The 13,814-nt window shown below is 40.9% G+C and overlaps 1 protein-coding gene across 1 annotated transcript; it reads right to left on the bottom strand.

Annotated features, from left to right (window-relative positions):
• Positions 1–11,137: 11,137 nt before the first annotated feature.
• Positions 11,138–13,245, bottom strand: LOC149177315 (uncharacterized). The gene has a single exon (XM_089423380.1). It carries the CDS (start codon positions 12,629–12,631, stop codon positions 11,177–11,179), a length of 1,455 nt encoding a protein of 484 aa, XP_089279506.1. The 5' UTR covers positions 12,632–13,245; the 3' UTR covers positions 11,138–11,176.
• Between the last annotated feature and the right edge of the window lie 569 nt (positions 13,246–13,814).

Raw genomic sequence — 13,814 nt, 5'->3', positions numbered from 1 at the left:
ACTCACATGGACAGCAAGACACATATGAAAGATAAATCATTGAGTACATTTTTTATTAACAGGAGATGTACATTTATAATACAATGTTGTGACTCTTGGGATTCAGATCCCAAGGTCTCTTGGACTGCTTTGTCCATTCAACTTCCACGCTAACCCATTAGGATTAGGTGTCCAACATTCCCCCCCTTAATCCGAAGGGTTATGTATGAGTCCAAGAAAAGAGCTGTAATACAAAATGTGCAAAAAATGCATGGCAGCAGTAGGCTGAATGTGCTCTATGAAATGTTGGTATAAAGGGCGGTGGTTTAAGGATGACCACCAACACTGGAACGCTTAGTGCAGTTCCTGGAACTCTTCCAAAACTGGCAAGAAACTGAAGTTTTCTGCTAGAGGAAGTGTTCTCAATCTGTGATGGTTTAAGGATGACCAACAACTCTGGAATGCTTAATGCAATTCCTGGAACTCTTCCAAAGCTGGCAAGAAGCTGGTGTCTTCTGCTAGAGGAAGTGTTCTCAATCTGTGATGGTTTAAGGATGACCAACAACTCTGAAGGCATGTTCAGGGGCATCTTTGTCTCTGGCTACAACTCTGAAACTGGTGTGGCAGGTTGTGGCTCAGGGTCGCTTGATGTGACTTTGAAGCTTGTAGATGACCATCATTTCCCCCCCTGTCATATACAAAGTGAGAAGATGGAGAAAACTCAACTGCAAGATTGTTCAATACTTTGGAACAAGTTCTGATATGTGTTTGGAATATCTTCTTGGCTGTTGATGCCCATTGCCAAGAAGCGATCCATCCAAGATGAATCTTTGTTCTTGCAGGTTGTTTGTTTTTGAAGCATCTGTTTGAAGAATGGCTGGTTTTATGACAGTGCTTACATGGATGAAGATCAAAACAATGATCTTTCAAATGGCCAACTCGGTCACAGTGTTGGCATTTTACAATCTGTTGTTGCGGTGGAAGAGGAGTAGAATCTGGAACAACTGAAACTGAACTGTCATAAGGAGCAGGTGAACTGTCATAAGTGAATCCAACACTCTGAAACTGAATGGGCTTGGCATAGTCTGGAATATGAAAGGACAAGTCCTTTTCATATCCAAGACCAGTTTTGTGCTTGTTGTGGACAAGCTGTTCCCAAGGTCTGATGATGGGCTTGGGAATTGCAGACTGAACCTCTGCATCTGCATGTAACTTTGCTGCTTTATCTGAATGAACTGTAACATTATTAACTTGCTGTTTATGGGAGTCTGCTTCATTGTTCTGAACAGAAACAGGTTCAGAATGATGACTCCATTTGTGTAATTCTTCCTGCTGTAGCTTTGTCTCAAGCTGCAAAAACTCAATATTTTCTTGTACATTATACAAACAGGTTCTAATATCAACCAGAGAAGCTTTGCTTATTCTTATTGTATCATGATCTGAGGAATGTATGAGAGTTTTTAAGAACTCTAATATTTCAGTAATTCGAGGCATATTCTTCATTGTCAAAATTACACCCCTTTAAAAGACTGACTATGACTCAATGAGTAAAAGTAACACCCACTCACAGTACAAAGACACAGAAAAATCCTTTGTGCAGCAAATGAATCAAGGAACAGAAACTATAATGAGTTTTAAATACAATTTCACAACTGGGGCAGCAGCAACTGCAAACTTGTTTGGATCCTTCAAATACTCCTTCACTCTTCAACGTATATCAACACTTCAGTATCAGCTAATAAGAAGAATATACAGCCACACAAATAGTCTCTAAATGGCATCCAAATTGTGACAAACTCATTCTGATATGGTAGAAATTGACCCAGAATACCAACAGCCAGCAGCAATATATTAAGTAACTAGATAATTGTGTTAACCACGGGAGGAAGACCAACATATGACAAAATACAGGCCATTCAACGCACAGAATTCAATGCTGCAACTAAACTCTCCTTTCAATACAACAACCAACCAAATGATCGTTTCAATACAGTAAATAATGGCTCTTCATTAGAACGACACTTTCGATGCTTCTCCATTCATCGCAAGCGCACACAAAGATGGAGGCATTCCCACACATTTCAACCTTCAACAAAACATGAACATCGTTTTAAAACACACCAATGCACCTTCTCAGTGTATTCCAATGAGTTCAAGCTCCACATGCATATGACCACATGAACCATGCAACCCAGGAATCCAACATTCGCTTGATTACGAATCCAACATAATTCACAATTTCGATCTTCAAATCAAATGAAATTTGACTTATCAGTTGGAAGAACAATGAGAGATGTTCCTGTAGGTGCAGGACGACGGAAGGACAAGCACTCAACTTCACATTATAGGCATATGATGATCGCTGATGGCCTTGCGACAGCTAGAACTGATGCTCCCGATTGTTGCTCCTCCTCCAACACTTTCACTGAAACTTGAAACGTCCAATTTCAACATAAAATTTTACTAAAACAGTCCACCCAAAAATGAGACGTCTTCAGATCTACCAAACTACCAAGGGTCAATTATTTATCTGAAACATAAATGGTGCAACTCAAACTATCTGCAAATTCTGTGCCGCGAACTCCAGTTGAATACTTATATAGGTGATAAGTAGCTCTCGGCCAAATACCGAGTTATATACACCAAAAGAAATCGCTGCGGGGGTGCAATTTGGCTGTCTGCAATCGTTTGATAGCGAAGAAGCTGGTACACATGAACCCCGATAACTACACCCTTGAGATTTTAGGAGTGCATGGCTTTAACTGACGCGGGAAGTTGAACAGACTCGGATATAGATATGGACAGCGTTCAAAAACTGCACCAAACAATGTCTCAAAAACTGCGTCAACGTGCCTCTTAATACCGCTGCGCAACACATCACATTACCAGAACTGTCATTTAAAAAACAACAGCGCAATGCGTTATCTCCCTTGCTTGAATCACCGAAGGATGAGAGGACTGCTTCTAAATGAATAGAAATCAACTTCACAATGCGTTATCTCCCTTGCATTAGAATGAAAAATACTCGATAAAAAACTAAATCTATACACAACGCATTTAGCACGGAGCCGCAGCAAACTGATACCAAGCCGCAGCAAACTGGAGCCAAATTCTTTTTCTAAAACAAGAAACACCAAACCGCTTGCGATTAGGATCTCACTGTTCAGTTATGGATTCTTTTTCTAAAACAAGAACCTTGTTGCTTGGATTGTGGGCGATCTTATGTGGTCTGTGGAAAGACTCATCCACAAGCGATTGGAGAACAATTGCATACGACTACAAATATATTTCTTGGACTCCCGATGTCGTATGTCTTGGTTCATGATCGACGGAGGCATCCATGAGAAAACTTGCAAACTTAATGGCACATCTCGGGGGAGGAGCCGAGGCTCACGTTTCAAGCAGTATGAACAGAGCAAAATGATCCTAGGAATTTCGACGGATGTCTCAGGAAACGTTAGAAACTCACTGATGGTTCATGGCGGAATGAAGGGAGCCATCACTACCTTCTCGGCCTACGGAGACTACAGCCGTTTGTCCAAGGAATTTCGATGATACCAGGGGAGAGCAACGTTTCTGCAAATCAGCGTCAGGGCAGATTATTCAACGCTCAGGTGCATTAAAAAAACGCATATTCAGCAGAGCAGAATTATGGATAATACGTTCTCTGACTGCCAGTTATGGATTCTTAATGAATGAGCGGATTGGTAGAACGTTCCAAGCAGACAAACGTTCCAGGCAGAGGTCAGACAAACGTTCCAGGCGTTCCAGGCAGCGTTACCGTTTCAGCTCTGACATCATTTGGTATGCAGCTTCAGAAGAGCAGGGCGCAGGTACAGCGCAGGGATGGCAGAATTAATGGAGCGTTACAGAAGACTAGGCCAGCTCTAGTCAGCACTATTCAAGGCAACTCAGACCAGTTGCTCAGGGAAAACAAGCCACTCATCATGGCTCTGATACCATGTTAAACTCGCAAGGACAGCAAGACACATATGAAAGATAAATCATTGAGTACATTTTTTATTAACAGGAGATGTACATTTATAATACAATGTTGTGACTCTTGGGATTCAGATCCCAAGGTCTCTTGGACTGCTTTGTCCATTCAACTTCCACGCTAACCCATTAGGATTAGGTGTCCAACACAATTCCATGGTCCACAGACCATGGATAGATCTTCTAAAGCCGACATGACTTACATAAGCTAAGGGCAGAAACCCTTTATGACACTCCACATCTTCGCGCTTTGCGACCACAAAATGCAGAGACTTTACACTTATACAAAAACTTGGGCTTTTTGCCCCAAAACATTGGCTTTTAACCCTAAAAATGACCCTAAGGGACCCATTCCCAACAACACCCCAATGCACAAAACCGAAGGTGATTCATGACGAACACGTTTAACCGAACGAGCACACTAGGTGAATGAGAAAAGTTATGTGCAACAAAGGAGTACACGCATACTTATAGCGGCCGAGTTGGTGGACCCGTGCCTAAGGGTTTGCTTGCACCAAGGTGGGGCGCCCAGGCGCCAAGTGGAAACGGGTGTGTGACGAATGATAGCAACAAGCATGCGACAAACCAACGACATCGTGGAGAAAGCAGAGGATGTTAGCATGCATGCCAAGGAGGAGGCAATACCCAAGAAAGGGGCGCCCGCCTGCCATTTGCAGGTTGACCTAGGAGCGCACCCGCATGCGGAAGGGGTGTTCAGCGACACTTTGGCAGGTCAATCGAGGCGTTCGACACATGATGATGAGTCACTTGGGGCATGCAAGTGACATGGCAGGTCGACTCGAGTTGAGTAGGGGTGTCGACCACATGTGGGAGAAACGTATAAGTATGAAGGAAGGCCATTGGTTCAAGCAGAGATTCAACAAGCAAGTTCAAATTAAGAACGAGCAAGTCGAAGCAAAGGCAAACCACATAAAGGAATTCATATAAGGGATGTGAAGCACAACAAGGGCAACAACAAGGTGAGGCTCGCCCAGCTAGGCTGCACAACCAAGAGCAAGTCGGTTACTGTTCTGAACGCAGAATTCAAGATTTCTAGGTTGGCTACACAACCAGGCAGAAGCGTTGACGAGTTGCACAAAGGGTCACACTGCATAGACAACAGTTGCATGTTCAGGCAGGGCATGGGCAAATTGCACGTTCAAGCAGGGCCATGTTGCACGTTCATGTAGAGTCGCGGGCTTGAGCTGCATGACTGAGCAGAGATGTAGGCAAAATGCATGAAGACTACATGATTTGGGTTAAATCAGTGGACGAGTTGTTGAGAAACCAAACGGTTGTCGCACAATTGTAAAATTGTAAACTTTGTATATTATTTGCAAAAGTTGATAATTGAAGTTGGGCAAACTGTTGGGAGTTGCCCCTGCTCGCTTATAATTGTTTTGTACATGTATGAATGTTGAATGAAGTAAATGTTAATTTCGCTACTTAAGTAAAAGAAGTGAACACTTAACCAAAAATAAGCTAGGTGTTGGTAGTAAGTGTAGTCCGAGAGCTTGAGTAGTGGTGAAACGAAAAGGTTAGTCAATGTCACACCATACTCACAGGTGGACATAGAGTCGCCACTAGCGTGGGGTCGTTACAATTGGTTCAGAGCTTGTTTTGGAGAATGTGGGGTTAACAAAAGTTTAGTAGTTGGTCACAGTGCGGCATAAGTGACAACTTAGCAAGGGCAAAGAACAAAGTTAAGGTGGAGTTGAACAAATGCACAATTTATGGTCGTAACACGTTCTCAAAGTAAATTAATGGCAAGTGTTGGGGAGGAACTGCAAGTAACCTGTGAGTCCAACATGAATATTGACGTTGTTTTCATGAACAAAATGTTGAATCAAATGGATGTGCTAAACACAAAAATGAATGCATTTGAAGCAGAGAATGTTGAACTTAGGGGGGTTTTCACTGAGAAGGCGGAGAGTTATGTGGACCTCAAGATGCAATATGAATATCTTGAATGGAAATACGATCAAACCACGAATGAAGACAAGGAATTTGAAGCTGCAAAGAATCAAGGCATGGATGAAATTGCAAAATTGCATAATAGTCTTTCCGAAGCTTTAAATGAGATTGTGATTTTGAATAAGGCAGTGGGGCAAGGTTCGGTTGGAGGAGTTGTCCACATCAAGATTAAGGAACCAGATTCGTATGATTGAGTAGAAGCACGAAAACACTTTGAAACTTTTTGTGGGATATGGAGCAGTATCTTGAATGATTGAGGCTCACATCAAAAGAAGGCAAGGTGAAGGTTTGATACACAATTCCTTACGAAGGATGCCAAGTTGTGGTGGAGGCCAAGAGTGGATCAAATTTCCCATGGTGATGCTGAGTACATCTTTACTTGGGAACAAATGAAGGAAGCGTCGTTGTCTCATTTCAACGCACAAGATGAGATGTGGGATGCACAAACGAAGATTAAGTTCATTAAGCAAACCAAAAGTTTACAAGCTTATCAATGGGAATTTGCAAGTGTGGTCTTGAAGTTACCTGATATGGCAAAGAAAGATGAGGTTTTCAACTTCATCATTGGATTGAAACCTTGGGCACACAATGAGGTGTAACGACAAAAGATCAAAACACTTGAGGCATTTGTTACAGTTGATAGGTTGGCAGATCATTAGGATGAAGGGACTGAGGAAGTCCAATAAGTCGAAGGAGAAAGCTTCAAAGGAGGATGAGGCAAAGACATGTGGTAAACCAAAGGCAAAGAAACCTTTGAAGTGTTGGTTGTGTGAGGGTGACCACACTGTGAAGAATTGTCCTTCAAGACCAAAGCTCGCCGCTGTTATGCAGTTAGACAATAAGAAGAAAGAGGAACCAACAATTGGGATGATGCAAATTTTGGGGGTTGCAATAGCAACGTAAGTTGTCCCAAAGCGCAATCCTGAGAAAAACAAATTAGAGTATGTTGAGATGAAGATTGGGTAGAGCACATTGCTCACCATGCTGGACAGTGGTGCAACTCATAATTTCACGTGAGAGGAGGTAGCAAGGAAAGTTGGATTGAAGTTCGTTCCAACTCAAGCTCGTCTCAAAGCAGTGACCTCCCCATCAGATCAAGTGATTGGAGTGGCAGAAGTTGCGGAAGTGAAGATTGGTGAATGGCTAGGCAAAGTTGACTTCACAATCATGCAGATGGATGATTATGAAGCAGTTTGAAGCAATGATCGTGCCACATTTGAGGAAGTTGTATATTTAAAATGGAAGGGAAGATGTACCATTGAGTGTCCCAACCATGATAACCATGAAGGGTGAATGTAAGATAACAACGATGGGCGTGGAAAAAGATCAGTGGAACAAAGAAGTCAATGAGAGGTTGAACCGAACGGAGGCAAAACTCATGGAGCAAGCAAAATTCATAAAAGCATTGTCTGATAGTGTTCTAAACTTGACATGCAGACTAGAGGCAATGGGAGAATGCAAGGATGCAAAATTGGAGAGCTTATGAAAGGAGGACTGAGAGGCATACATGCAGAGAGTAGAAGAAGAGGATGTGGGTACTTGGATTAGGATGTTGGAGCAAAATGAAGATGTAGATGGAAGGCCACCAACCTTCTCATCCCCACCATCTTTCTAAATTTAGAATGGAGGATGGGCTCATTGTCATCTGCTTAGGGCAATGAGATCCCTTGAAGTGATGAGCATGCCATGAGGCAATACAAATAACAATATCATATGACAGCGAGATGCGATGACAGTTGTAATAATGCTAGATGCATACATTCTTGTGGAGGAGACGTTGTGGTTGGATTAGCTACCCGACTAGTCACCATCACGATGGGATCCAACACATGATGTTCTTACAGAGTTCCAATGAAATTTGGGCATGAAGCAAGTCATAAGAAGATCTATTTGGTTGTCGAAATGGAGATAATGGTCTTAAAGATGGAGTTTGTCAGGATGGTGTTATCGAGGGCAACAACCCTTTTAAAGTGGGGGAGGATGCTAGGTCCTTGAGTTGGCATGCACCCGTGACCGCCCACACACACATGAGGAGTTGAAAAACCAAACAATCAAGTCAAGTGATGGGCACGTTTAACTGAACACATGTAAAGGGCAAGTCAGGAAGGCGCACGCTTGCTCGAAGGCGAGGTGCCCGAACACACAAAATTGAAGGCAAGTCTTGACAAACACGTTTAACCAAACGAGTGCGTCAGGTGAACGAGTGAAGTGATGTGCAACATAGGAGAGTGTGCATACTTATAGCGGTCGAGTTGGTGGACCCGCGCCCAAGTGTGTGCCAGCACCAAGGTGGGGCGCCCGAGAGCCAAGTAGAGAGAGGCACGTGACAAGGAGCACCAGCGACGTTCTTGCGACAAATCAATGACAGCGTGGAGCAAGTGGAGGAGGTTCGTGTGCATGCCAAGGAAGAGGTAGCGCCTAAGCAAGGGGTGCCCACATGCACGTTGGCAGGTTGGCCTAGGGGCCTGCCCACCCATAGAAGGGGTTCAACAACACTTTGGCAGGTCAGTTGGGGCATTTAGTACATGATGATGGGTCGGCACGGGTGTGCAAGCGACATGGCAAGTCTGCTTAAGTTGAGTAGGGGTGTCGACCACATGTGGGAGAAATGTACAAGTATGATCGAAGGCCATTCATTCAAGGGCATATTCGGCAAACAAGTTCAGGGTAAGAATGATCTAGTCGAAGCAAAGGAAAACCATAGAAAGGAATTCACATAAGGACAACAAGGCATAATAAGGGTGACGACAGGGTGAGGCTCGCCCAACGAGCCTACACAACCGAGAACAAGTTGGTTATGGTTCTGAATGCAAAATTTGGGGTTTCTGGGTTGGCTACACAACCAGGTAGAAGTGCGGACAAGTTGCACGAAGGGACACACTACATAGGCAACAGTTGCACGTTCATGTAAGGTGCAAGCACACTGCACGTTCAAGCAAGGTGCAAGCAGATTGCACATTTAAGTAGGGTGCAAGCAAGTTGCATGTTCAAGCAGGGCCACGCTGCACGTTCAAGTAAAGCCACAGGATTGAGCTGCACAACTGGGCAAAGGTGCAAGCAAGCTGCATGAAGATTGCATGATTTGGGTAAAATTAATGGACGAGTTGTTGAGCAACCAAGCAGCTGCTACAACATTGTAAAATTGTAAACTTTGTATATTATTTGCAAAAGTTGATAATTGAAATTGGGCGAACTATTGGAAGTTGCCCCTCCCCATTTATGATTATTTTGTACATGTATGAATGTTGAATGAATTAAATGTTAATTCCACTACATAAGTAAAAGAAGTGAACACTTAACAAAAAATAAACGAAGTGTTGGTGGTAAGAGTAGTCTGAGAGCTTGAGTAGTGGTGAAACGAAAAGATTAGTCAGTGTCGCACCGTGCTCACGAGTGGCCTAAGAGTCTCTACTAACGTGGGGTCGTGACAAGAACCATCATTGTCTACTATTCGTGAATGTAGGTTGACTCATCACCGTTATTAAAAAAAAACTAGACTACTTGGAATTACCCATTGATGGTCCCATGTTGTTTTCACAAATAATGGAACAAAAGATTTGATATCAATAGATAAAAAGCAATAAGTTAAAACAGTAGCTTATTTTCAACCAAATAATACAACAAAAGATTTGGGTATCAAAAGATATAGACTTTCAACAAAATAATAAAAAAATTGATATCATAACATAAAAGGTAATATTTTCTTTTAACAACGAGATAGTAAAATTACTTGCAGCCATTACATAATAAATGTTGATCACTGCATTTGATGTAATGTTTTAATAGCATACCCGTTCTTTAACTATTTTACATCCATACATAAATATGCCTTGACAAATATATATATTATAATGCAGCAGAACATATAGTATCAAAAAATGGATCGCAATTGAAACAAACATGGTACATGGTTTATAAAAAACAAAAAAAAAAGATAGGTTATGCAATAAAATTGGCGATGAGAGACAACAAGCTGCAGTCTTGGGTAATGCTTATTCCCAAAAATAAAGCTGCTGGCATTCTTAATCTGCAAATATACTACTATAATATATATGCCCATTTGATTGGAAGGATATTACACAGCACTCACAAATTACGACTTCTCAGCTGATCGCAGCTACTGCAGCAGATGGTCGTCTTTCTTTTTTGACCATATTTTGGAAATCAATTCATACAACTCTCCAGCGAAAACAATGTTACAATATAAAATTTCAACGGTTCAGAGGGAATTAAAACTCCTGGACCCTTTAAAGAAAAAATCCCAAATCAGATACATCTTCCTATAAAGAATGTCAGCCAGAAAGCTGCCGAAAAAGGTTTAAAGGTATGGCTTGTTTTTCAGATCTTTAAAAAGTGGTAGTGTTTGAAAACATGGTGGTTATTTAGAAAAATTAAGATGAAATTTTGCTTTTAAGTAGGTTATGTTAAAAAACGAATACCAATACATATCATTATAATAACTTGCTTTGTACATTTAAAAAAAATAAATTGTGGAAACCATTAATGACTAATACCATAACAATCTGTACTAAAATAAAAAGAACTTTAAATAAGTTACATTAAAGATAAATAAATATAAAAAATTTAGCTAGGCTACATTAAAGACAAGTAAATTGTGATAATATGGGAGTTGATGATTAGAATAGTTCTCACAGCCTCCACCCAAACACCTCTAAACACCTCTAGTATGTTGCAGTAGTTCTCATAAAGCCTGAAACACAAACACCTCTAGTATGTTGGAGTTTTAGCATCTTGCGGTTCACCTCTGGTACCTTCTAGCACCTTGGTCAAGTTTACCAAAATAACCCTAACACAGATTTATCTCGAGGACATCAACTGCATGCATGTCTATAACTTTTCATATCTTCTGATCCGTTTACTCTAAGCAAAATCGTTTTGAAGGATGGCACAAGATACTGAATATGAACATCACTCTACTTCATATTGACTTTTTAATACAGATATATCAGAAAAAGTTGCACTGACAAGGCTGCATGACTCTTATACATGAAATATGTATTCTGTTAAATTCAATACCTATGGATTTGGGGAGAAACATAATAAATATTAAGCAGATATCCATTCTGGTGTGAGCAGATAAAACAATACCTCGAAACACGATGCCAGCATATAGATTAATTAGCGCTACAATCAAAAACTTCTACACTCCCCCATGTCCAATTTAGAGGCTTTGTATCAGAAACCCAAAGCAGATCCATAAGGAATATCAACTGTCAGCATACTGCTGGCGATCAAACAACTCTGGTGTCAGATGTAGAATTTCCTCAATAGCATCTGAAACAAGCGGTATATTGAACATAGAATCTGTGCATGGATCTGAGGCTGATGAGTGGGTGCTATTGAATTTGCAGTCTTCATGTTGCCATTGTTGCTGCTGCTTTTCTGGATTCAAGTATAAACTACGATAATTTTCTTCAACCAACCTTTCCAGATCTGCCCTGATCATAAGGCCAGTTGGGTCAATGCCAGTGCAAGGAGTAGAAATAGAGCAGCTCTCTTGAGGAAGACAAACATCATAATCCATAGTGGTGCTACTGCTGGGACTGGAAAAATTAGATGTGGGTTTGGTTATTGCAGGCACAGGAAGATACCTGCTAATTATCTGGTCCAACAGGCCTGAGTTTGAATAGGTATTAGAACCTGCAACGTTTGCAAAGTTTTGGAATCCATGTTCCAGGTTGGAGGTCAATGCATCTTTTGATGACGCATCACTACAAGCCTCATATGCAAGCTCTTTGGGAAATGTAAGAGAAGAAAGACTTTCAACAGGCTTTGTAAATGGTAATTGTATTGAAGTAGGGATGGTAGAAATTCTATTGAAGGAAGACTGGTGATCAGAGATTTTAGCAAGGGCAGGAGCAGCGGATGATGATGAGACAGAGGATGGAATGGTGAAATTATGGGTGAAATCATCTGTCCTTTTGACTAATTTGGGCGCTAGAGCAGTATCAGCTTGGCCCATGTTGTGCCAGGAACTTGCATTTTGATGATCTCTAGGAAGAGAGACGGGCATTGAACTTCTTGCAATTGACTCACAGATATTGCTCTGCATCTGATTCTTTGAAGAATTCAAGTAATTACTCATGGCTACATCTCCAAGCAGGTTGTAGCTACCATTTAAACTGAACTGTTTTTGCTGCTGCTGCTGATGCTGCTTCTGTTCGTTGTCGCTGATAGGTCTGGTGCTCGAAGCTCGGCATAGGGAATTAACCCAAGAGTCTTCTGGCTTTTCATGCCTCTGCAATAATGGGCTTTTGATATCAGTGGGCACTTCAGTATTATTACCAGGAACTGCAGCACATTGTGGCTGTGAGAAGGTCATATAGGCTTCTGGATCGACATATATAAAGTTGGTCCGTGCCTTCATCCCCCTCATGGTTCTGGCAGCGAAATCATAGGCATAGGCAGCTTCTTCTGCTGTATCGAAAGTTCCAAGCCAACGGCGCTCTTTTGTTTTTGGGTCCCTGATTTCTGCAGCGAAACGACCCCATGGGCGCCTGCGGACCCCTCTGAATCTCCCGGCCTCCTTGCCTTTCTTGAACTGTTTTTCTGAGAACTTGCTAGGACTCAGATTTGGGGAGCGAGCACCATTGTTGTCACTCTGAGATTGAGATTTCAAAGCTGAAGAGTGGGATGGTTCCCCAGACTGTGGCTTCACCATTGCAGCCCCCCAGAATGTAACGTAACCCTAACCCTTAGTGACTTGTTTGATGAAATGGGCTTTTCAAAATGAAATTATACAGTAGTGCTATGCTAAATACCAACAAACTAAAAAATTATGTAAAACCCATTCTAATATTATGATGCCGGGCTTTTAACTGTGAACTGCAATCGTTAAAAGCAAAAATGAGGATGGTGGTACAGCATTGAAACCTTTAGGAAATGGGTCGATTCAAAGGGTTGGTACCATATTGTCAATATTGCACACATGATTTGATTTTTGATACTCTGACGCATACAATTAATGACTGTCCTCCCCTTGCAGTTCACACGAATCGTTCTTGGAATAAGTGCCGAGTGCTGAGTTCTAGGAGTAGGATTTATCAGAAGGCGAGCTACCGTAACAGGAACATACGAGAAATGCTCGGTATCTCTGGCTTCCCGCTAGCTTCTGGACTCTATAGATAACAGTAGGGTTGCTGTGGCTAGTCTGTCATTTTCTTGCAGGTGGAACGTACACCGGCCATAATATGATGTTCTCTCTTACCTTTTTCCTTTTGGGTTTACACAGCTTACAAAGAATATGTTAGGTGGCCATTAACCCATTAACATAATCCTTTCTTCGTTTTTTAAATATGCTCAAGTTTTAGAGTTTTTGATTGGATTTTTTTTTATTTTTTTTTGTTGGGTCAAATCTTAATTTGTGTGGTTTAAAATCTTAATGGTTGTATTTTAAAATGAATTTTTTTTAAGAGTATACGAATTCAATAGAATGGAAATTTTTGGGAGCATTTAAATTGTGTAAAGTTTACAATTTAAATTTAAAATTCAAAAATATTTTTATCAAATTTTAAACAAATTACACCAGAAAATATACTGAAAAATCTTCCAAAACGTAAAACAAATAAACTATCACTATTTTAAAAGCATTCAAATTACATAACTTTTACATCTCAAATTTAAAAATTCAAAAAAGTCTCTATCAAATTTTGAACAAATTACGCCAAAGAATATACTAAAAAATCTTTTAAAAACCTAAAACAAATAAACTATCACTATTTTTATGCAGAGATATTTATCATAATTTAGTTACTATCCTTTAAAAAAATAGTTATTCCTTCAAAATAAAAACCATTTCCATTTAAAGGATAGTTATTCATTGAAACTGAAAACAGTTTCCATTT

This window comes from Pinus tabuliformis, chromosome 4_1 (genome assembly GCF_031772625.1).
Source record: "Pinus tabuliformis cultivar Carrire ecotype Pingquan chromosome 4_1, CPIR1, whole genome shotgun sequence".
NCBI lineage: Eukaryota > Viridiplantae > Streptophyta > Pinopsida > Pinales > Pinaceae > Pinus > Pinus tabuliformis.
The sequence above is the reverse complement of the archived record's forward strand: the minus strand, read 5'-3'. Positions and strand labels throughout refer to the sequence as shown.